A 26,698-nucleotide genomic window follows, 5' to 3' on the forward strand; every position below is an offset into this window, starting at 1 on the left:
ATTTCGCAGTGAGTTCATGTTTTCTAATCGTGAATCGAGGCTTTCTACAGACTGATGAAAGAATTTGATATGAGTTCGAAGCATAAACACAGATGGGTAAAAACTTTTGCAACGCACTGAGATTCTGACCTTTTTTTAAGAGTCGCTCAGTGTGAGAATAAATTCAGCCGCCCCTCATATTGAGCGGCTATTTTAAAATGATACTGACAAACACCTTTCGATTGAAAACTCAACGCACCCGTTTGTTTAGATCTTTGTCAGCTGCTGTCATCGCTGTCATTCCGTTCGAAACAGATTCTAAACACACACAGTCGGAACTTTTACACCTAGCTGTGCATGTATAGATGTCAGAAAGGTGTTTTGATATCGTCTGCCAGCAGCAGCAGCAGCAGCAGCACCAGCAACGAATTCGTAGGAGAGCGAACCCATCGAAGTCGACATTGTTCTGCAGCAAAAAAGACTAATCACAGAAAAGATGGTGCATATGTAGGGATCAAATTTGACTGTGATTGATACCGTTGTGAAACTTGTGCTGATGGCAGAGAGAAGCTACGAACATTCGGGAATCAATCAGTGGCATTTCATGTGCAACTTTGGCTCGTATTTGTGGTTTAATTCACGATTTAAATCGTGTCTTCGTTCGGATGGATTTGATGATGGAAAGTTTTTCGCTGCGTTAATGGCGTAAAAAAGCAGAAGGAAAAGAGAAGCAAATTTTTTCGGTTCGATAGGTGGATTCACGCGGATTCTTTCGCATTATTTGTGATTTGTGTCTGTTTTTCCGGAACTGATTTTGCTTGGGTTTGAAGAGGTTTTCAAGCGTTAAAATAAAGAGTGTTGAAATGGAGGAAGTGCAAGTAATTGACTGTCCTCCGACTCCGGAAATTTTGATTGCTTCGAATACACCACCGTCTTCGACACTGCTGGATATGTTGGAGAGTTCTTCGTCGGCGGAGGAGCTGGACAATTGTTCGGCAAGTGCAGGAAATGGATCGATGGAGAGCGGCCGCAACTCGCCCCCTCCCAAGTGTGCCATTTGCTTGGGCAAATGTCGTCAGAAATGCTACACGGATTCCTGTCGTCATCAATTCTGCTATCGTTGTCTGCTGGAATGGAGCAAAGTAAATTGAGTTTTTAAAACTGTTATGGGGAGAAGATTTTAATTTTAATTTTATTTTGCAGATCAAAGCCGAGTGTCCGCTTTGCAAGCAGGTGTTCCGTTCCATTATTTACAGACAGAAGGCGTTCGACCGATACGAAGAGCACATAATATCGATCGTTCCCCCTGCGTCGCCGCCTGGTCCGTCAAACGGAGATGGTCCGATAGATATGGGTTCGATCGGAGGACCACGAGTCCATCCTCAGGTGTATCATCGATTGGACTTTACCCTTTCGCAGCCACCCCGTTTCACGTACAGTGCAACGCTTCGTGTTCAGCCCAGTCAAAGCGAGAGGCTGCAGCAACTATTTTTGAATCAGTCCAGACTAGTGCAACGCTTCAGTCGCGAGTTTCCCAATGATTCGATACCTTCCAGACAGAATGGTCCCGAGTGGAGACGGTATATCTACCATAGACATCTATACGCGAGACCGCTACCCGATATTAACGGCCGATTGCGAGAATGTAGCGCCGCCTTCTACAGGTTTGTACTTTCTGAATTATAAGGTTTAGTAGGAAGAACTTGATTAATTTTCGCGTAACTTTTAAAAGGTAATGTAATGTCTATGTAACATTCAAATCAACTCGAGAAAAACGATGTTGAAGACCGGAACATTGTTCCGCGAATTGTTTCAAGAGGAACCGATCTTTATCACTACTTTCACCACAAGCAATCAATATAATTTCTGAAAAACCAATCGTTACTGTTATGTGATTTTAGTTTGAAATTGAAGCCTCCGAGCGAAAAATGTTCATTGGACATTTGACTGACCGCTTTGTACATTGGACAAATTACGTTGCACGATGAGAATTTGAAAATAACTACAGGAAAACCTGTTTTTGTGTGGTATATGAAAAAAAAAACCATATTTGACGAAATTCTCGTTCATTTAGTTTTTTTTTATATGTATTTAAGTGCGAAAAACTCGAGGGATTGTATCCGAGACACGAACGCTTACGACTTAGGACTACGCAATCTTTTTTTTTTAATTTGTTGGTTTATCATTTCGGATATTATTTGCGAATACGTCGAAATCTCATAAATAACTCTTTAGTAAAAAGTTCCGGGACCCTGAAAAGGTTTAATGGTTTGCGTGGTTTTGAGGAATCATTTCTAGAAGTAACGATTCTTGCCTTTGCGAGAACAATACACTAATTGGTCATATGTCGCAAATTGTTTCTTTATTTCAATGCACGCATTGCACTGAGTATTTAACGAGAGGCATCTTCCGTGCATCGCCATTAAACAAGCATCAAACACGCGTCTAACAGATGCACACAGTTGCAGCGATAAAAATTAAACATCGCGAGAATAACCGTTTATGAAAAATCGTTTCTCGACCCGCGGTCAAAACCGCCAACAAAATTAGGAGCTTGTTGCATCAGAACAGAGCCGATGTACACGAGAGCAAATATGAATGCTATTCACATGTACAAGAATTGAACAAGTTCCGAGTTTCGCGCAACGAAAACAAGCGACCTATTATCATAATAATCAGATGCATTTCATGTAAAATATTCGCTAGCGTTCACAGCTCGAGGGGAAACATAAAACACAAAACGAGCAGAATAAGCGACTTTTGTTGTTTCGGGCACAGAAAGATTCAGAGAATTTTCCTCAGAGGAGATGTAATACTTATACGCTAGCGACAGCTTACTTACTATGCAAGGGTGGAGTTTACTTCGCCAATAATCTCTTTTCGCGTTCCCCCTTCGGTGTTTCTATTCTAGCGGCTGCGAAAGCTGCCCGTTATTGACAGCTTTGTTCGGTAAATGGGAATGCTTCCAATTTTCATCAATTTAAACCATATACAGACTATGGGATTGTAATGTGTAGTATATAAAACAAATCTTAGAAAATTTCCGATTCGTTTGGTATGCGAATCGTTAAAATCCGTTGGCAGCAAAAATAGTTATTAACGTTAACTTTATTTCATAAAAACGTGACCTGTTTTCTGATTTGGCACCCTTAACGTGAGACGTAGTCCTACGTCAAAAAATAATTTATTAGCATGAAAAAAATATTAATTTATTTACTACAGGGTGTTGACTACCTTGAAAAACCTTGAAAATCAGGGAATATCAGGGAATTCAAAGAGTATCAGGGAAAATCAGGGAATTTCGCCTCCAACCTGGAAAAAATGCAATTCCGCAGATTAGAATTTTTATTATTGCAGTAATTAAACAGTTAATGGTACCAAAACAATTGTATTTGACTAGTTAGACTCTCACTTACTTATGCAATCAGTGCCTGCAGTTCAACTTCAACCAATTCCCTTTCTCTTTCCCTTCGAAAACTATCGATGAATTCTTGCTTCAAAACCATGTTACCAAAGCTCTTGTGGAGATACAGAGATTCTGTGGTGTCCGGAGAGAGTTATGTGTCACAAACCACTCCGCACTGTGTAAGAAGACATGGTTGTAATGTTTCATGACAGCCAGAAAGGTAAGGTAGTCTAACTAAGCGAAGTTTTTAATGATGTTTGGCATTGCCCCGTATATAAAAAATGTATACGAATAAATTCGGCTCTGTTAAAGCTGAATTGCTAAATGAGCCTAATAAACAGATGGGATAAAAAAAATTGCCCCGTATACTAAATCTGTCCTCAATGAAACATTGCATAATACAAGCTATACATTGTCGTTGGTTTCGACGAATCTTTTAACTAGAATACAAAGAAGTTGAAGATGGATCTAAGTAACAGATTTTAGGATGAAGAATAGAAGAAGATGGCCAATTGTTGCGTGACGTTAAAATTCTTGGGAGTTCTCAAGTATCAGATGAACTTGCAGTTTTTAAAGAAGACCTGGAAAATATATCTTTAAATAAACTTCCTCTGGTGTCTATGAACGGCACTAACTTGAATTGATCATTTTACGCGACTTTCGAAATAGAGAAGAAAAAGTCTCCAATTTGGGTGCTTTCGGATTGTATATTTTACTAGCTGACCCGGTAAACGTTGTTCTGCCATATAAATTAATTCTAGTGAATATTTTGGTTAAAATAACTAATGTATCGTAAGTGTTTTTGAATGTTTTCAAGATCTATAAAATAAATCGAATGTGATCAATGGAATAGAACAAATGTAACGATTTGAACGAAAGTGTGATGCAGAGCAATTCAGAAATAGCCCCTCCCCCCTTAGTAGAGAGTCTAACTGTCATAGAAACATTTATTGCACCTTAAAACCTCAATATACCCAATTTGATTTCATTTGCTTGATTAATTCTCGAGTAATGCAGAAATTTGTGTTTCAGCACAAAGCTCATCTCATTTTTCAAATGAGTTTTCCACAGTATTTGGGAATTTTTTGACTCAAGTGTAACTTTTGAAAAGGGCGTATCGATTTTAGTAAGGGGCTGTCCACATACCACGTGGACAGAAAAAGCGTGATTTTAGACACCCCCTCCCCCTCCGTGGACAATCGTGGACATTTTCTATACCCCTCCCTCTGTTGTCCACGTGGACATTTCATCTCTTCTTGGAAACAAAATTCGGCAAAAAAATTTTGTTGCGTATAAATTCCATTTTAAATTCGTTTTTATTCTCTATTCTCTGTTTTTACTTGATAAAAATGTTAGCTTCATTAGTAATAGCGCTTCGTAGTCAATTTTTGGTTTATTGCCAAACATTGCCCGTGAAGTTATTTGTATCACTGTTTAGTTAGAAACATCACTAGTCAACATTTTCTTTCAGAAATCAATGTAAGCTGGTTGAGCTGTTCCAGTTTTTAAGCTGGAATGTTCTTTAAGCTTCCGACTGAAGTGGAGTATATAGTGTAGGATATAATAACATTTGTAAGACAGGCCATTTGAACTTTATTGTTTTGTTCAGGCGCTAAAAATTCTAAAAAATTAAAAATGCCGGAGATTCATCAATGAAGAACCAGATGGAAAACTATCACTCCTTTCCAAAATTTAAATCGATTTTGCATGAATTACAACCAGTTTCTAATCCGTAACTCATTTTAGTTCAATGTCCGTTCAAATAATGATACTGCTTTTTAGCTACATCTACCCTTCATAAGATTATTCATCACAAGTTCTCGAATGGGTTTTGATGTGGGAAGTCCCTAGTCCCTGAAGACCGTCCGGATTTCGTTAACTGGTGCCCAATTACCCAATAATCGCGGTGGTTTTGACACAAAAACAGTAACAAATGATTCCGAAATACTTCGTTCTACTTCTGACTTTTCCATCAGGTTCTATAGTTATGAAACACTGGCGGTTTAGTTTTTTAATGTTTCGCGCCTGAATAGAACAATTAAATTCAAATAACCAATCTTATAAACGCTCAAAATAATCTGTCCCTAATAGTTAATGCTGTTCATTTAGCTTTTCTAATCATCAATCTGCACTACAAAAATCTACCAATGATCTTTCTGTACAACTTTGTAAGTTTTGGGATATGTAGGATTATTCGAAATATTTTTGCCAATTTTTAGGGGAAAAACTAAAGCATAATTTTTAGGATACACACTTATACGATTCTATACTTCGTTTCATAACTATATAACCACTCATTTTTTTAGCCTTTAGAGATGCGGTCCAAATGATAGAATGGTATACAATGACTTTGACAATGACAGTTTGTTTTATAAACGACAGTTTGTTTTATAAACGAAAATAGTTTATAAAACAAACTTTGTAACCTTCATTGTTTTGTAATCCTTAAAAAAAATAAAGTATCGGTGTTCCATAACTTTAGAACCAGATGTTACTCCCCATTTCACATTATCACTCCTTTATAAAATTAACGAAGATAGTGAATGTTTCCCACTTTTTACACTTCGTTTCAACTGAGTTTTTCCTGATTGCTAAAAACTTGAGTGGTTCTAACTTCTTGAAGGGTACTGCATGTGCACCGTTTTTTTCTCCACAAATCCACAGACCTTTTGTTTTCTCGTCAAAAAACTGTGCAGGATACTTTTTATGCCATTCCATGAGTCGAAATTCTTGCCCTTTTTTTCCAACGGCATCTGAAGACGCAATATCTGGTGAGTACGGCCCAAATAGGTACTCCACCGAGTACCACATCCCAGTCAAACTCCAAGAATTTTTTTCAAGCTGTCAAAGAAACATGGGATTTGGCATAATTTAAATTTTGGTTCGTTTAGTTGCGTACTCGAACTTGCTGGAATTTATAATGCATGATGCAGAATTCCGTTCGAATCGCACCAGATAAAAGATGACTTTCTCCGGGTGAAGACCAGTTTTGGGGATAACTGATTATGGTTCATTCCGCTTGCCTCAAAGATACACTCCAAAATACATCCTCAGAATACACATTTCAGCAAAGAAGTTCAACTATATGAAAAATATAGATGTTCAGCACTATCAGACAGTTCAATCCTTTTTGTTGATAAATACGAATGCAGAAATTTCCATATATTGTTGAACACAGATGTGAACAGTTTTTTTTTCAAAAAAAATCATTCAACGTGTCCACGTGGATATTGTCTATACCCCCTTCCCCCTAACCGTGGACAAGCGTGGACATTTCCGCAACCCCTACCCCCCCTAAAGTTGTCCACGTGGTATGTGGACAGCCCCTAAGAGAAATCTCTGATAATTTATATCTCAAAAACTATGAGTCCTACCGAAATAGTGTCTTAGAAAGAGTTATAGAGTATTGATGTCCAAACATGAAAAAATATACACTGAGAAAAAAAATAGTATCTTTTTTTATTTACCGAAAAAAACATTAATTTGCAATATCTAAAATACACATTTTTCACCATAATGATGTATTTGGAAAAGTTGTTGCAAATTGTGAGCAAATTCATAAAATTTCATGAACATGGCGGTATAACACGACAAACACATTAAAAGAGCCTATTTACTATAAAAAATACAATAAATTATAAATATTTTTTTAAATAACATAAGAATTCATAATTTGTGGTTAAAAATGATTGTTAACATACAAAAATTCAAAGGTTCGAAAACTTATAAAAGTTCGATGTTCCACAAAGTTCGAGAAAAAAATTTGGAAAACACACATAAGGAAGTCGACAAATTGCAAGAAAAAATCGTTCATAAAAGTTCCGGGAAAATCAAAATGAAAATGACTCGTTTTGTATTAGTGTTTGGGGTTTGGGGGTGGTTGGTGGGTCAAGGTTTCGTTACTTAATGTGACATAGGGGGGAAGGGGGTAGTCGTGATCGTTACCTAACAAAATTCCATTTTTATTCCTAAATAATTTCACTGCTCCCTATATGCTTGAGCAGCTAGCTTCGATTCTGGGACCGAATGAGGTGTGTTTCCTGAGCCAAGATGATAAAGCACGTATTTTAATGGATTTTACAACCGCCAGTAAGCAAGCACCGATAGACGCATCTCGAACAGGGTTACCATATCTACATAATAATCTGTATTTCTACAGATTTTTAAGACTTTTTCAAAACAAGAATCTGTATATACAGAGTACATTTTTTTTGTGTTTCATACAAAATTAACAGATTTTTCAAAATAACGTTGCAATAATGGCTTGGGGTTAATAATATTTTTCCCATCTCACCTATTTTATTCATATACCGTAATAATAAATAAATAACATTGTTTATCCTCTTCTTACTAAAGTACAGAGAATAAAAATTCGAAAAGTGCACATATACTGTCGTGAAAATTAATTTCCTTATAAAGTTTATTTTTCAATTGAATTGAAAATGCATTGTTCAAAAAAAAAGGGATTCAATGAGTTTAGAAAATATTGAACCGTTGAAAATGCTGAATTCGCAGGTTCCTACTCGAATCCGTCGTTAAACATAACCTAGAGAGTTTCAACTACGATCGAAATCATATTTTCTGAACTAGTTTTTGCTATTGATTGTTAAATTGAACAAAGCAAACTAAAACACCTGAATTCACTCAGATTAATTCGGACACCAGAAGGCTTTATTTTACTTTCTTGAATGTGGAAAATAATATTAGGCTGTCAAAAAAGTCCTGCGGTATTTCCGCGAGGTGTCGTTGTAAGCGCGTAGTTATAGTTGTATTCATTGTATCGAGTCATACTATAGCTTGTTGGAAAGGTATTTTTGCGCGCTATAATATAGTCCTTGACAGTGTTTTGTTTGGTTAAGTCGTTCGTGAGTTATAGTGTCGCAAATATGGAGCAACATAAAGAGAAAATCCGACATATTTAACAGTACTACTATGACAAAGGCAAAAATGCATCTCAAGCTGCCAATAAAATTTGTGCAGGTTATGGACCTGATACAGTTTCTATTTCCACCGCATAACGATGGTTTCAACGTTTTCGTTCTGGTGTAGAGGTCGTCGAAGATGCGCCACGCTCCGGAAGGCCTGTCGTCGAAAATTGCGACAAAATCGCTGAATTAGCCGAGAAAGACCGGCATAGTAGCAGCCGTAGCATCGGCCAAGAGCTGGGGATAAGTCATCAAACCGTTATTAACCATTTGAAGAAGCTTGGATTCACAAAGAAGCTCGATGTATGGGTGCCACAAACGTTGACGCAAAAAAACATCTTTGACCGTATCGACGCATGTGAATCGCTGCTGAATCGCAACAAAATCGACCCGTTTCTGAAGCGGATGGGGACTGGCGATGAAAAGTGGGTCACTTACGACAACGTGAAGCGCAAACGGTCGTGGTCGAAGCCCGCTGAAGAGGCTCAGACGGTGGCCAAGCCCTCATTAACGGCCAGGAAGGTTCTGCTGTGTGTTTGGTGGGATTGTCAAGGAATAATCTATTATGAGCTGCTTCCCTATGGCCAAACGCTCAATTCGGACCTGTACTGCCAACAACTGGACCGCTTGAAGGTAGCACTCATGAAGAAGAGGCCATCTTTGATAAACAGAGGCCGCATTGTCTTCCATCAGGACAACGCCAGGCCACACACTTCTTTGGTGACGCGCCAGAAGCTCCGGGTGCTCGGATGGGAGGTTCTTTTGCATCCGCCGTATAGTCCGGACCTTGCACCAAGTGACTACCACCTGTTTTTGTCCATGGCGAACGAGCTAGGTAGTCAGAAGTTAGCCACAAAAGAGGCCTGTGAAAATTGGCTATCCGAGTTTTTTGCCAAAAAGGAAGCGAGCTTCTATAACAGGGGTATTATGAAGTTGTCATCTCGTTGGGAACAAGTCATCGAACAAAACGGCGCATATTTGACTTAAAACAGATGATTGTAACTAATTTTATGAACAAATGAAAATTCAAAAAAAAAAAAAAAATACCGCAGGACTTTTTTGACAGCCTAATATATGCCAAGAATAAAATATCAAATCTGAATTTCCAGGATCAGACATTGGAGATTTAGAAAAGCATATGAATATATCTACGCAGGTGTTGAAGATGTAGAGATAGAAGCTGCTGAACTGGGCGAGAACAAAACAATAACTTTTAGGATCATCTGCTGAACCATCAAATGGTTGGAAGAAAAGAGTTTGAATAAGAAATAGAAATTAAAAACACACCCGATTAATTTGTTTAGAACGAAAAAATCATGTCCTGTCCATATCCTAAGCATTAGCCATATAGTAACTTCACGTGCCCTTCTCAAGCGTTGACAGTTGACAGTTCTCCAGTTTAGCCTTATCATGCTACCTTTTAATTCATTACTACCATTACGTTTTTGTGTGTACCTGAAATATATTATAATGATGCTTGTAATATTTACAAGCATCCCCTGGTAACTGAATAAATTTCCATTGCACCTCAATAAAGCAATGTATTTTTACTACAGTGTATTGTTTCAATAATTTCTATGCCAAACAATGATACTAAAGCTAAAGCAAAATTATGCTTGAAAATTGCATTTATAAATCTAACATAGATTTCAATACAGATTTTTTGAGAAAAAGCTAAAATAAAAAGATTTTTTTCAGACCAAAAATACAGATCTTGAATTTATCATGGCTGCTAAACAAAAGCTCATTCCGTGTGGTATCGCAGGATGTTAGGGCACCTTGGTCAAGCAGAAGCAGTTCAATACAGTGGTCCACTGTACGTTGCGGTTCGTTCAGGAAGGCACTGTGCTTTGAACGCATTTTCTTATGGGCTCGATTTTAAAAGAGTGAGTGAGCTGCCTGAATTCGAGGCTCTTCAGCATCAAGGAATAATCAAGCCAGTTATCATAAATAATGTGGATGGAGGACCAGGCGAGAACCCGTTTTGAAAAGGTCATAGATATTTTCGATTTATCATTTTAATCAATTGAATCTTGATCCAATATGCCTTACTACAAATGCTACAGGACGCACTGCTTTCAATCGTTGATCGTCGGATGGTTCCTCTTCCGCGGGAGTGAGTAGGTTCAATATTTCCTTATGATCTTGAGGGATCTCAACTGGAAACAAAACATTTTAGGTATACAGGGAAATCGTTAGCTGATGTGTGGAGTAATCTAGCGATCGACGGATTTTCCATCAAAGCAGAATATATTGAGTTCGCAAACTCCAAAATCGATAAAGCGATTTGCTCGTCAGGTGAGGACATCCAATCCCAACTGATGTCAGCATTATTTTTCCGTCTATGTTTGTTCAAGATGTCATTACATGCATATAAGAAACTTCCGTAAGAACATTTGATTCTGACCAGGGCAGATATCTATTTTTTTATGTTGAACGAACGACTTTGACTTTGTGTGAAGATTAGCGTTACGTAACATAACGGGGAGGGGGGTTACTTTTTGTTAAATAGGGGAGGGGGGGGGGGTAGGTGGTCCAAAAATCACATTTTTAGCGTTACGTAATTTGTGCACGACGCCTTGAATTATAGAGGCTTCAAACTTCTAGAGATTTTATCGTGTCCTTCGCGCATAGCAGAAATAAAGTTTCTCTGTGTTGAGTGTGTTGAGGTGAATACTTTTAAAATGCCCAAGAAAAGGCAATATTCTGAAGAAAGCTTAAATTATTAATGGATCAATATGATGACAGTAAACTCAAAAAATGATAAATGCAACATCTACTTGAAAATTAAAATTTTTTCTTTCAAAAATTGTGATTTCTAAAACCGGACAAACCATTATAATTTTTTGGACAAACCATGATCAGAGGTTGACAAACCATGATCATAATTTCTCTTCGAGGGAAATCGTTTAAAAACATAAAAATTTGAATAATTTCAACGCCTCATGGTTAGCATCAGCAACTAGAGACTTGGGACTTTTCAACAAACCCAAACTCATATTGATTGTATGTGATTTCCGCCACGATGTTTAATCAAATCAAATCCTTTGATCTCAAAATAACATTCATTGTATCGTTGCTGAGCCGATTTCGAAGCTTATTTTTGTTCTGAATATATTCTGAAAAAATTAGTGGGTTATATCTATGATATAACCGCAAGGTTCACGTGGAACTACCTTAGCTTAGCAATCATTCGTTTGTATTGATTAAATTCTTGATTGAATGAAACAGTTTCCAAATTCAATTGAGTTCAATATATTTGCTCTGTGAGTGAAAAAAATGAACAAATGCCGTGTAAAGTCAATTCATTTATTGTGATTGATTGTTCTTCGTTACAAGTAAATTTAATGACGGACCTTTTACGTTTGGTATGATGACTAGAACAAAATATATGTACGGAAGAATTATCAAACGTTTGATGAACCAGAATAAGGCTGAAAATCTTTCCAATAAAGACCAAAAAAAAATTATCAAACGATTATTTTATTTTACATTTCCCTCTGAAGTTTACATCCCAAAAGTGTACATACTTCTTGAATCTCGAATTTGCTTGAAACTGGGAAGTTCATTCGCTTCTAGTGGCTGCACGATTTTCCCAGGTTCCTAAGTTTAGAAGATCATGTTAGGACAGACATATTCCACTCTGCGCAAAGGCAAGCGAGGACAAAAGTACTCGCAGTTTGCATTTATTTGCAGAGCCGATTTCCCCAGAAACCTCGGTTTTGAAGTCTGTGTTAGGGAAACACATTTCAATCGGAACAAAAATACCCCCGATTTGTATGAATTCGCAATGCCGATTTCCCCACGCTTCATGGATTTGTAGTTTGTGTTAGGGAAACACATTCCAGTCGGAACAAAAATACCCCCGACTTGCATGAATTTGAAATACCGATTTCTCTAGGCACCTTGGTTTAGAAATCTCTATTAGGGAACACATTTCGGTGGGAACAAAAGCCCCCCCCCCTACTTTCGTGTGTTCTTTTTCTTCTTTTTGGCTTTAAGAGGGTTTAAACTTCTCAGTTCACTCGCCTCTAGGCACTTTCGTGTGTTTGCAATGCCGATTTCGCTGCTTGGTTTTAAAGTCTGTGTTAGGGAACATTTTTCGATGAGATTACACGGCAGTCCCCCTACTTTCATGTATTTGCAATGCCGATTTCCCCAAGGCTGCTTGGTTTTGATGGCTGTGTTAGGGAAACCGTAAATCGGGCCAATCAAAACGATGCAGTTAGGGCGTTTAGATAACGCCTAATATTTTACAGTTATTCAATTGTGTATCTAATGAAAAACAACATTTTGTTAGTTGCGATAGATGCGTAGAAATATTCCCTATCAAGTGATGCAAACATCTCTCCTATCCAGTACGAAATGTTCGAGCTATAAGCATTCGAAATCTTTCATTTTTTCCTGCATGTTCTGTGTTTAGGTTTTCATTTTACCCTCCATATATTCCGGTTAGACGTAGTCCCACGTCAAAAAATCGTTCCACAGTTGCCGAGGAGTGAGGCATAATGAGAACGTTGCAAACAAGACATCGAAGCGCCGAAAATGCGAGCCAACCGGCAATTCATTTTAGACATCCAATTTTTGTCCACAAATCCTGAACATGTTGCTTTTTTTTTTTTAAATTGTGATTTCCTTGCAGAGTAATTTTATCGCTAGGGTACGGGTTTAATTTCCAGATCATGTATATTCCCATTGTAGAATCCTGGAAACGCTTCTAACACAACGTTAATGCTTGTCAAATTGGAAAAGTTTGTGGGATTGAACATTGAAGCAGCCTTGAGCGTCGGATCATCAAAATCGAATCTCTCTCTCATTTGCTTGATCAGCGCCACAAAAAAGCCGCGATAAATATCCATAAAAACGATCTGCCTTTCGCTGCCCATTGTTCTGATATTTTTTTCCGCCGTTATTCCAGCCTAAAATTCTTGTCGCTTTTGAAATAATCTTCATATTTAATAGCATTGGATATTGAAACAACGTAAGATTCCTCGCAGATATTAGTGTGAATCTATATCTATAAAAATGGATTTCTGTCTGTCTGATTCTTATAGACTCGGAAACTACTGAACCGATCGACATGGAAATTGGTATGTAGGGGTTTTTGGGGCCGGGGAAGGATTCTTATGATAGTTCGAGAATCCTCCCCCCTCTCTAAGCGGATGCTCTATACAAATGAAATATGAATTTCTGCATTACTCCAGAATTAATCAAGGCAACGAAACTAAATTTGGCATGTGGAGGTTTGAGGGTGCAATAAATGTTTCTATGGTGGTTAGACATTCCTCCCCCTCTCTAAGGGGGGTTGCCTTACTAATGAAGCATAATATTTCTGCATAACTCGAAAACTATTCAATCAAATGGAGCCAAATTTGGCATCTCTAAGAGGGAGCTCCATACAAATGAGGCATAAATTTCTCCATAACTCAAGAACTAATCAAGAAAATGGAGCCAAATTTGGCATGTTTGTTTCTATGGTGGTTACATACCCCATACCTCCTTTCCAAGTGGAGGGCTGCCATACAAAGGAAAACAATTCTGCATAACTCACGAGCAAACAAAGCAAACGGAAATAAATTAGGCATATGGACAATTTAGGGGGCAATAATTGTTTATATGGTGGTTTGACAATCCTTCTCCCTCTCTAAAGGCAAGGGGACTGCCATTCAAATGAAACACATACTTCTTCATAACTCGAGAACTATTCAAGCAAATGGAGCCAAATTTGGAATGTGAGGGTTTTTGGATACGAGAAATGTTTCTATGATGGTATGACACCCCTCTCTCCTCTGGATTGGAGGAAGTCTGGTAAAATTAATACACATATTTCAATCAAACATGACAATTGAAAATTTTTGGACTCTGAAGGAAAATGAGAAAATAAGGAAAATTCAAATTCGCATATGTTCTACAATTACATAGTGACAAACGTTGTTAGTCCATTTGATGTTTGTGCCTAAAAATTGATTTTTGTTCATAAGTGCAAATGGATTTTAATGTGATAGAACGCACTCCTATATTACCTATAGCAAAACTCGAGAAAGGAATTGTCCGATTTAGAACTGTCTTTATTCTATCATATTTTCTGTATCAAACATTTATTCCATGTAACGGAGAAATATGTTATTTGCAAGTGGTTGAAAAATCTTCGAGAATTGTGTAAAATAAATAAATTTTGGGTGGGACGAAGTCTGTCGGGTCAGCTAGTGATCAAATAAAAATCTTTCAGCTCTTCATGTGGCATCGTTAATTCAGGTTTTTCAGCCTGGAACAAACGATTCAATCGGTTGATCTGGGGCAAAACATACGTCGCACCGTCCGACGCGAATCCTTTCAGACGATCCTTATAAGGAATTTTGTCCTAATGAAACTGATCAATCATCAATCATAAATGCTTTTATGATCAGCAGCACCAAGTGATACTGTGGTGTAAAAGTCGTCATGTACCTCAATGTTGCCTTGTTCAAATGTAATAAAAATCCAGAAATGGACAAATGGACCAATCAGTACTTCTTGACGAAAATTTGTACTCTGTATCCTACAGAAATAACGAAAAAATCTGTACGAGTGGCAACACTGATTCCGAGGCCTAATCAAATGTTTAGTAACGGAATCACTCACCTGAATCGTTTCTGGAGTGTGTTGTTGTCGATGGGCTGCTAAAATTCCACCAAATCTAGAGCAACATGTCAAAAGGGTCTATCTTCTTTGATCGATTCTCTCCATCGACTTTCTCTTTCGATTACCACAGCCTTTCAGACAGATTTTGCTCCATTTTTGCCACGTAGTTTGATGAACGAGGTTCCCTTTCACACTCCTTATCGTCGAACATATCAGAAAAGGCTTTTTCCGCTGAGTTATTAATGAAAGAGAATGTAGATGAAGAGAATCGATTAAAGAAGATAGTCCCTTTTAACAATTTGCTCTAGAATCCACAAGATGATAGTCCAGTCTACATTGTTGCCTTCTGGTTTCGGCATCCGCTCCTAGTTCAATTGGGTAGTGATTCGAGCTCATCCCATTGAGGGCAATTGGTTCACCGATGTTGTGATCCATGTTGGTGATGAAGAAGTCAATGATGGAATGTACTCCAGAGCGAAAAAATGACGATTTTAAATTTGATGCATCTTTGACATCAAAATCCCATCGAATCTACGAAACCTAAATTGATGAAAAAAAGTCACAGGAGGGTTGTGTCCGAGACACGACCGCATAATTGACGTAGGATTCCGTTAGGTTATCTGTAGATTTTGGATATTTACATCGTTAAACTCTTTGATAATGATTAGGTGGACCTGAAAAGGACCGTTTTGTTTGGTTGTTGGGTATTGTTTGTTCATTCCACCAGTGTTTAACGGGTGATGATGACAGAAGGATGATAAACAGTCGTTGGATGGTGCGTATCAGATAAAGGATACCGAAGTGGAACGAGATATGATGAGAACCGCCCTCTATGATCCTAGACGAGATGCCTCTTGTGATATGTATTGATGAAATAAAGAAAAATAATTCACCAATGTAATATAAGATAATTATCAATACCGAACACAATTATCAATTTTTTTTTATCAGTAAAAACATGTTTCTTTAATATAGGGAAAATATATTTGAAATGGGAAAGCTAATTTTCTTTTATAATTTTTACTTTCTGATTGTTTATTCAACCCAATGCGAATTTTAATTGGACTAACAATAACTAATACTATATGTACACCTAATACTATATGTAGTGAGACTCTATGTTGTACGGGAAAGGGTTAACACAACGGCTATCGTATACAATTTTACACCTACCCTTGTGCTGAATTTTTCACAATACACGATCGGACATTGATATGGAGTTTCACGAAGCAACCAACATTAAAGTTCCAAATTTAAATTTTATTTGCTAGAATTATTCGTATCACTCTTCTTACTTCCAATATAAAAATGACCCCGACTTTCATGTATTTGCAATGCCGATTTCCATCAGGCAGCTTGGTTTTGATGTCTCTGTTTGGGAACACATCTCGGCGGGAGCAAAAGCTGCCCCTACTTTCATGTATTTGCAATGCGAATTTCCCCTAGGCAGCTTGGTTTTGATGTCTCTGTTAGGGACCCGCCGCATGTGTCGTCAATTTCGACCAATCAGAAGTGGGTATTTCCGTTAGGATAGGGGTTGAGATTATTCAACTGTTTGATAGTTAGTTTAATGATATATATTATTTTATTCAATATAAAAAATTGTTATGGAGTGCCGAAATCGATTGACGCAAAACTTTCATCAATCCATCATGAAATGACTAAGCAATAAGCGTTTGAAATTGGACAATTTTCGCGATGTGCTCGATTCTCGATTTTCAATTTGTACCCCAATATGTTCCCGAAAGACGTAATCCTACGTCAAAAAAATACTGCATTAAAACCATAAACACTATCCATATTTTCAGCCGCCTGGATTGAGTTAACGCAGTAAAATTGTAAAATATGGCGCATTTTCTCTTTGCTGGTTTCATCTTCCAATTTATTGCGTGAAGCGATCACAATACTGTCTGAGTGTTGTCTAACGCCATTAGGGGAACCGCGGGTAAGACGAACAGTGGGGGTATGATGGGCAGGTGGTTGATTCGTATAGTTGCATTATGAATTTCAAATTTCTGTTGATGGGAACCCCTTCTACATGCTATTCTAGAATATTTAAACCATCCTATGACAATGAATACTGATCAAAAGTGGAATAAGGGAACAAAAACCGCAAATCAAACATGATTCCGCGTGTGGATGTAATTTTTGCGGCTTCGATATTAAGCATTTTGAGTGGTTCCATTGAAAAATGGAATTCGTTAATGGTTATATTTCGGTTTGTGAGTTGACAGAGAAGCGATATTAGGTATGTAAGGAAAAGCGAATTCATTCGTAAAGGGTAAATTTAATTTATTGAAATAATTGCACTGGTGGGGTTGAAATGGACAGTCACATCCATAATCACATCCAATGCATGATGGAAAGTGAAGGGAAGAATATAGAACTCTTTTTTATATTGCTTTCTCTTTTTGCTCTATTTCAGTTACTGGACGCACAAAAACTGAGAGAGAGAGCGAAACTATTCCTCTCGTGAGCGATAAACTTCTACGCTTCGTATATTATTGACCTGTCCATATTCCCCCCGCTACATGTCCATTATACCCGCATCGATAAAAATGTTCTACTTTTCGGCTTGTTTTAATTTCAGTAAAAAAACATAAAAAACACATTTTTATAAAACGTTTGGCCAATTATTTCGAAAACCAGTATATTGAACTGTAAGAAACTGCTTTTAAGTTTGGAAAACATGAGTTTCCAAAGGTATAATTGAAGTTTTCCTTAACATGTCCGTCTTACCCCCATCGGCCCTAATTGAAGAGTAATTGATTTATTTTGGCCATCGATTATCGCTAACGGCTTTCCCTATGTTTTCTTTTCAGAGAAAATCCTGCCCAAATTCATCGGTTGATGCCGTGGATAAACCGAGAGTTGGTCGCGCTCTGTTTGACCAATCCTAACCGGGTAACACAGATTATGGAGAACATTCCCAACGAACTGATGACGAACGATATCACTTCGTCGAGGTTTCGCGCCTGGTTGTGGTCTGAGCTTCGCGATCGGACGGACCTCTTCATTCACGAGTTGCTTAATTTTGCCCGATCGCCATACGATATGATCGGGTACGACCGATGCGTCCAGTATCATCCCTATTACCACAGTGTTGTGGTGCTGTCCTCGTCCTCTTCGTCATCGTCCGGATCCGGGGTGTCGGCTTCGGAAGGTGAGGATGACGTGGTCAGGATTGTGGAACCGGTGGCAGGCACCTCGGGAACGGTAGAACCCGTCGGAACATCGACCAGTGGTAGCAGAAGAGGAAGAACTCAGTTTACCATCGAAACCAGATCATCGGACCAGACCGTGATCATGACTGGATCCTTCGGAGGCGCGGGTGTGAGTGGGATAGTTTCCGTGTCCACTTCCGGGACGCAAACGGGCAACGCCGGGCCAAATGTTCATAGTTTTCCGGACATGACACGAATGCACCCCCTGACCTCGTTGGTCCCCCCACAAGGCATGAGCCGGCTAGAGGATGGAACTAACATATCTCTATCGTCCAGTGATAGTGATGACTGTCGAATCGTGGGAGCTCTGAAGCCACCGCATCTGAGGACACCGGAAATGGTTAGTCTCGAGTCCGATAGCGACAGCGACGTGATGGTAGTCAATGAGGAAGAGAACCGACGAATCGTTGGGGAAACGGCGAACAACGCGATGGTGGAACAGCTGTTTCCGGAGAATGGGCTCAATCATAATTCAATCACCAAAGCAGAGGAACATTCGAGCGTTTCGCCGCCCGAGTACAATAATGGTGCTTCGACATCGTCGGGTGGTGGCGGTTCCGGCATGAGAAAATATTACGCTAGGCCTAGATTGAATCGATACTCGGACGGAATCGGCTTCAAAAGTATCTACGAAGCAAGCGAATCGGAAAAGAGCAAAGAAGCGCCAAGTGAATCGGATTCCTCGAGCCACGACGAAGTCAAGTTCAACATTCGAAGTCAGGCGCCGACGAATATCCGTAAGCGTAAGGTAACCAAGCGAAGGCAGGCAGCGACACCTTCCGTCAGTAGTGATGATTCTAGCGACCAAAGCTCAACGTCCGATTCGGAGAGCACTCCTAGCAGTTCCCTCAGCAGTAGCGTTAGCTCCAGTTCAAGCTCAAGTTCAGAAGACAACGATAGGGATTATCCATTCGAGGAAAAAATGAAAGCGATTCTCAAAAAACGTTCACACCGATCGAAGGTTCGTTCTTCGCGAAAATCCTCCCAACATCGCCGAAAGGAAACAACAAAGCGCTCGAAAGCGAAACCCCGAAAGTCGTCGAAGCGCCACCGAAAGCGGCAAAAACCTGTTCCCAAAGTGTCGCCCAAAAGTTCCTCGGAGAGTGGCAAAGGAACTTCCATATCCTGCAAGTCTGCCCCTCTGACGGAAACTGTTCCCAGTGGAAGCAATGCTTCGCCGCCCAAATCCTCTATTGGTTCCTCCAGCAGAAAACGCAAGAAAACCAAACACGCCATCGTAAAACCAAACACGCTCAAACAGTCGTCCAAAAGACGACGCAAGGCGCCCATATGTTCGGAACTTATAAGCAGCACTGATTTTTCCAACGAGGAAGAAGATCAGCCAGAACCTGAACCGGCACCAGAACCAGCACCGATGCTGAGCGTTGGTCCAGTTGCAAACCATCCGTCGTATGCATCTCCTGTTTCCTCTTCCGTTGGGGGCAACAACCCCGATAACAGCGACGACACATCCGATAGTGAAGGCCACTGCACGATAGCTTCCCTGTTGCGATCCACAAAGCAGCAACCGGAGGAACAAATACATAACACATCGGGTGCTTCCACTGCCTCCACTGCATCCACGATATCGACCGGAAGCAGTAGCAATAGCAGCACCAGCAGCAGTAGTATTAGTTCACGGTATTGCTCTGACCAATCGAACATACAAGCACAATTACAACAGCAGCAGCAGCAGCTACAGCTGCAGGAGGTCCAGCAGCGGGAGCATGGCTATAGCGTGGGACAACTGCCAGAGGATGACGTTTCTGTTGCGCAAGCGATTGCCGTTGGGGCCGAAGTAGAGCTCTGAGATTTGCTGCGCACGGTGAACTTTGCGGAGTGGTGATGTGAGCAGCTAGCAGTGGGGAAGGTACGTAGATTCAGATTATGCCTCAAATAGGAGATAGTTGATGAATTTACGAACTTCAATTTTGGCAAGGTGAATAGTAGAGGTGTTTTTGTTCTTTCATCCGTTTAGCACAGAATAGATTCATCTAAATAAATGCAGTTTATATCTATATTCCAAAACTCTGGATACTCTTCCATATCCGCACTAGCACAAAAAAAATCTCGTATGTTGTTCTTCTTTGCCGTTACAGAGGGCTTCCTCTTCTTGAATCGAGCTGTGTGTGTATGTGTGTGAAATCAGCATAGGGTTCTTGCTACACATACATGCGGAGCATCTGTTGGGTTAACATCATTTGTTTACATTCGTAGTTTCTATGCAGCAGAAGCGGATTCATTATCAATCGACGTTCTTGTAGAAAATTTAAATATAGTTGCGATATTTCATAGAACTAACATGAACTTTGTGAAATAGTTAGGCAAGTTAGTTGCCGAACAAGAGCTTTTGTGTGACGCATATTGCTTAACTTACTAGCACCTATGTTCGCAATGTTCATTGAGCGACCTTCCCATTATACGGGCGCTACACGATTCGTCCAACGTTTCACTCGAATGTTGGACTCAAACATTTGGCTCGATAAATCGACAAATGTTGTGACGAATGTGCTGCTACACGGTGAAGTGAATGTTCGATTTAATGCACTCGGTCCAAACATTCGGCGAGTATTTGGATCGAATGTTTATTGTTTTTATTTACCATCAAAAACGTTAGGAAACTGGATGACGATGCGAGTATTGAAATTGCTGCCGTAGCAATTGTACTGATATCGGGCTGTAAATTAAAAATGCTTGAAATCAACATTATTAAACTGCAATATTTTAATTTTATGAATCAATTCCATAGTTTCTTCATCTAAAACTTATCAAAGATAGATTCGGACGATTATATTCGACACTCGACATTGTAGGTTCGTAGCTCGTCAGTCGACTACACGATGCGTCGAATCATCGAGCGTCCAGCATTCGAGGGTGTTCGTAGCATCGTGTAGCGCTGGCTTTAGATTTGAATCGAGATTATAACAGCAAACGATTATCAGCATGTTCGGACCTAGATTCACAGAGGCTCGAGCTCACATTCGAATGTTTCCTTGTATTTTCCATGAATTAGCCAATTGATGAATTTTCTTCGTTTCCGATCAATTTTCTTATAACCATATTTCACTTCTCCGCAGAGCAATCAGGTACCCGGAAATCATATCTGAGAGTTGGTTGATCTTTCTGGCTGAATATGTTCTTAATTTCAACATAATCCTCTGCTTTTTTGCGAAACTAACCACCGATTAAGGATATCTGCACATGAATATTCATTATAGTTTACTTCATCACGAGACCAGCATTTCAGGGCAAAAAGCACAAAGTCTAAATGGGAGCACACTTCATCTAATCCGGCTATACAATCGCAATGTGCAATTTGCATTGTTTTTGTGAAACTTTTTGAATAATCAAGCTGTTTCCATTGATATGAATCATAGCAATAACAGAAATTTCTATTTTTCTTCGTGTATATGGCTTTGATGCTAAAAGTAAATATTTTTATGTAAAGAGACATATTTTCGCATGTTATTAATATAATGTAGCGCGTAATTTCTATAACGGACACTTTGTTCTAATATCTTGAAATGCTTAATGCACAGATGATATAACTATAAAATTAATATCACAATTGCTTTTTTAGAGTAATCCCTTGGTTTCACTATCATTTCATATGAGAACTACATTTGAATTATAACATAATCGGCAAAAGTCTGACAAAGCTACTCATTATCGTTTGTGTTTGACGTTTGCTTAGAGTGAGCACGTAGAATTTACCCGTTCATAAATATTTAAATTTATCCCGTGTTTCATCAGTTCTCGTCATCGTTAACAGTTTACTGTGATTGCTTGGTAAGTGTTTCGCAGTTGATTATAAAATATAATCAAGTGTAATGTAAATTTCGTCCAAAAAATTACAGAATAAAGTGTCCGAAATTTGAATTCAATCTGTCCGAAATCTGATTTAGTGTCCGAAGTTTGATTCTTATTCGCTTCATTTGAAAAGCATTTTATTCGATGATTTTTTTTATGTTTCAATCAAATAGGTACCAAAGTGGAAAGCTTAAAAGCATATTGAACTAAATTATTGAAAATATCAACCAAATAACTGTGCATAAAGCTTGGATCTGTTTTCTGCATCATATGCCTTAAGCGTCCGAAATATGATTCAGAATGGTAATTATTTATTCATTTATTTATAATGATACTACATCCCATTGAGAGATTAGATCTTCTTCACAATTTTTCGCCAATAGGCCCGATCCATGGCTGCAGTTCTCCAACTCCTGGCTGCACCGATTCTTGCCAAGTCCTGCTCCACCTGGTCCAACCACCTCGCTCGCTAGGCTCCTCTCCTTCTTGTTCCTACCGGATTCGATGCGAACACCATCTTTGCAGGGCTGCTGTCCGGCAATCTTGCAACATGCCCTGCCCATCGCACTCGTCCAGCCTTGGCGACTTTCTGAATGCTGGGTTCGCCGTAGAGTTGCGCCAGTTCGTGGTTCATTATCCTTCTCCATACTTCGTTTTCCTGTACACCACCGTATATTGTTCTGAGCACTCGGCGTTCGAAAACTCCAAGCGCTTGTGAGTCCTCTTCAAGCATCGTCCATGGTTCGTGCCCATAGAGAACAACCGGTCGAATTAGGGATTTGTACATGGTACACTTCGTACGGGGTCGGAGTTTGTTGGACCTCAAGGATTTGCGGAGCCCATAGTAGGCACGACTTCCATTGACAATGCGTCTTCGAATTTCACGGCTGTTGTTGTTGTCAGTTGTTATCAACGAGCCAAGGTAGATAAATTCCTCTACCACCTCGAGCTCGTCGCCGTCGATCTCAACACTACTACCAAAAAGAACTCTGTTGCGATCAGTCGCACCAGCTAGCATGTATTTAGTCTTAGACGCATTGACCCAAGCCCAAAATTCCGACTAGATCTCGACGTTTCATGCAAACCCAGATTTCTTTTACTCTCCCCTTGGGTGATTTCTCGTTTTTCAAAAAACTCAAACTTTGACCGCTTTGCGCCACTCTCCTTTAAGTCCGATTGAGCTAATATTTGGTATACGGTGTTTTTTCGAGGTGGTGAACATTTTTTATGAGGTAACTTTTTGAAATTAGAGATGACCATTTTCATTTTCACTCTAATGTCCATGTTCGCCTGGTACTCTTTCACTGTTGGGCCGGTTGCACCGACCTCCCGGCCAACCACACGCAGCGGTGATCTACCTCTTCAACATCTTTTGGACCTTCTTGTCGATCAGGGTCGTAGGCCGTCCGGAACCGGGCTTTCTTTCGATGCTCTGATTGTTGTCCAATAGTGACAAGATGTTGTAGATGTCGGAACAAGCGTATCCGGTGTCCACAAAGTTCCGCACGATGTCCGTTTTCGACGCGGCGGGGTACCGTTCTTTGAACGCGCACTTCTGAACGGAGTAGCTCCTCTGTTTTCGCCATCACGGTTAGAGTTCGAGGAGTAGAGTTGTCAAATTTTTTCTATGTTACTATGATTGATGCTGCATGGGTAGTTTCGTCAGTGCGTGTGATGGTAAACCCATGAAAAATCGGTAATTGTCCATTTTTTTAATGAAAACGTTATTTGGTGGAATCATTTATTATAAGTTGCCAAACACTAAATTCAGATCTCTACTGTCAACAACTGGACCGTTTGAAGCTAGTGATTGACAAGCAACCGCCAAAATGGGTCCCCAGAGATGTTGTGGTCCATCAGGACAACGTTAGGTCGTCTGTAGCGACCAGAAACTCCGAGAGCTTGGTTGGGAAGTTTCAACGCATCCTCCATAAAGTCCGGACCTGACACTAAGCATTTTTTCGCATTGGAGAAGTTGCTGAGTGAAAATGATGATTGTGAAAATCGATTACTAGAGTTTTTACGCCAATAAGGATCAATACTTCTATGAGATAGACGGACAATCAGAAATATCTATCTATCTATATATATAAAAATTGATTTCTGTCTGTCTGTCTGTCTGTCTGATTCTTATGGACTCGAAAACTACTGAACCGATCGACATGAAAATTGGTATGTAGGGGTTTTTGGGGCCGGGGAAGGTTTTCATGATAGTTCCATACAAATACAAATGAAACACAAATTTCTGCATTACTCGAAAATTAATCAAGCCAATGAAACCAAATTTGGCATGTTGAATTTTTGGGGTGCAATAAATGATTCTATGGTAGTTAGATCTTCTTCTTCTTGGATGGCTCTAACGTTCCAGTGGAACTTTTGCCTTCTCAACGCATTACTTGCGTCATTTTTATTAGTATTACTTGGTTGAGATTTTATTTACTATGACTCTACATCCCATTGAGATTAGATCTGATTCACTATTCTTCTCCAATAAACCAGGTCCATGGCTGCAGTTCTCCTACTCCCAGCTGCACCGATTCTTGCCAAGTCCTGCTCCACCTGGTTCAACCACCTCGCTCGCTGGGCTCCTCTCCTTCTTGTTCCTACCGGATTAGATGCGAACACCATCTTTGTAGGGCTGCTGTCCGGCAATCTTGCAACATGCCCTGCCCATCGCACTCGTCCAGCTTTGGCGACTTTCTGGATGCTGGGTTCGCCGTAGAGTTGCGCCAGTTCGTGGTTCATTCTCCTTCTCCATACTCCGTTTTCCTGTACACCACCGTATATTGTTCTGAGCACTCGGCGTTCGAAAACTCCAAGCGCTTGTGAGTCCTCTTCAAGCATCGTCCATGGTTCGTGCCCATAGAGAACAACCGGTCGAATTAGGGATTTGTACATGGCTCGTCGCCGTCGATCCCAACACTACTACCAAAAAGAACTCTGTTGCGATCAGTCCCTCCAGCTAGCATGTATTTAGTCTTAGACGCATTGATCCCAAGCCCAATCAGCCCTGCTTCGTGTTTCAGTCGGGTATACAAGTCGGCTACCGTCGCATGTGTTCTTCCGATTATGTCCACGTCGTCGGCGAAGCAGATAAACTGACTTGACTTGTTGAAAATCGTGCCCCGCATGTTGAAGTCCGCTTTCCGCATAACACCTTCCAGCGCCACGTTGAAGAGCAGACAGGAGAGTCCATCGCCTTGTCGAAGTCCCCTGTGAGTCTCAAATGATTCCGACAGCTCACCTGAGATCCGCACACTGCACCGCACACCGTTCATCGTTGCCTGAATCAGTCTTGTCAGCTTTCGGGGAAAGCCGTGTTCGTCCATGATCCTCCATAATTGTCGTCGGTCGATTGTATCATATGCGGCCTTGAAGTCGACGAAGATGTGGTGTGTAGGGACCTGATACTCGAGATTTTGAGATTTCTATGCCGAATAACACGCCTTAAATGTACTCTGGAGTGGCAAGCTCTAGAATACGCGTGACCACAGTGCAAGCCGGAAGAATTTTCTTTGACGAAAAATCCCCCGACCAGAACGGGAATCGAACCCGAACCCCCGGCATGATAGTGTGGGACGCTAACCACTCGGCCACGGGAGCACAAGGTGGTTAGATACTCCTCAAATCTCTGCAGTACTCGAGAGTTAATCAAGCAAATGAAACCAAATTTGGCATATGGAGGTTTCAGGGTGCAATAAATGTTTCTATGGTGGTTAGACACTCCTCTCTATGGTGGGCTGCCATACAAATCGAACACAAATTTCTGCAAAATCGAGAATTAATCGAGCAATTGAAACCAAATTTGGCATGTGGAGGTTTTAGGGGGGCCGAAACGTTTCTTAGATGAATACACTCCACCTCCCTCTCTAAGAGGGCCATACAAATGAAATACAAACTTCTGTATAACTCTGAATCATTTTGACTTTTTTTAAATTGCCCTTTTCTCCTTTTCATTTTCATGTCTCATCTTCCCACAGAATCATCATATAATTTTCCTACGCCAAGGAATGTCATGAACCAACCAACAGAAGGAGAATACCATCCAAACGGAAGAGAGGCTATGCTAGCGAACCGCCACTGTAAATAATCGAAGAAAAATCAACACTGTATCTGCACCCTATTCTCAATTCCGCGCAACCGACGCGCATTCACAACGGGACAACAACAGGCTTGTTGAGTAGCTTGACGCGTGGATAGAAAAGGGATATTTCCCAAACACGCAAATACTTGTTTGACACTTGTATCGATATCAGTGAGCACACTTTTTTGGAAAGGGAAAAAAGGCAAGGACAAAATTTCAGAGATAAGAGCAGAATGAGAACAATGTGAAAAAATAACGCAGTGAAAGAGTGTATTGTTAATAAAACCGTCGAATCTTAGCTTGTCGATAGTTGAAGCCGTGTAAAAATGCTACATCTGATGATAAATACCTTATTTCTCCTCTAACCGAACGTTACAACCCATCAGCGATTCGCTGAGAATCAGATGATGTGATTAGTCGATAAGAAAATTTGACACAGAATTGAAAAAATATATAAAAAATAGAATACAATACGCCCCAACTCACACACTATAAAATATGATAAGACATAGCATAGCATAAATGAAATGTGGCATACAGCCGTAATATGTAAGTAAATTTGCGATAATATGATTTTACATGAATTGGATATAAATGATTATCCTCCTTAGCACGCACTTTTATTCAGCCCATATGTATTTGGAGGAAG

General features: G+C 39.8%; 1 protein-coding gene across 1 annotated transcript; it reads left to right on the forward strand.

The window, feature by feature from the left end:
* The first annotated feature begins 320 nt into the window (after nucleotides 1–320).
* Nucleotides 321–26,698, forward strand: LOC129769162 (E3 ubiquitin-protein ligase Topors). The gene is made up of 4 exons (XM_055771251.1): nucleotides 321–1,121; nucleotides 1,183–1,643; nucleotides 17,754–20,025; nucleotides 25,946–26,698. The coding sequence occupies exons 1-3, from the start codon at nucleotides 843–845 to the stop codon at nucleotides 19,963–19,965; spliced, it is 2,952 nt and encodes a 983-aa protein (XP_055627226.1). The 5' UTR covers nucleotides 321–842; the 3' UTR covers nucleotides 19,966–20,025; nucleotides 25,946–26,698.

The sequence above is a fragment of the Toxorhynchites rutilus genome, chromosome 2, assembly GCF_029784135.1.
Source record: "Toxorhynchites rutilus septentrionalis strain SRP chromosome 2, ASM2978413v1, whole genome shotgun sequence".
NCBI classification, from domain to species: domain Eukaryota; kingdom Metazoa; phylum Arthropoda; class Insecta; order Diptera; family Culicidae; genus Toxorhynchites; species Toxorhynchites rutilus.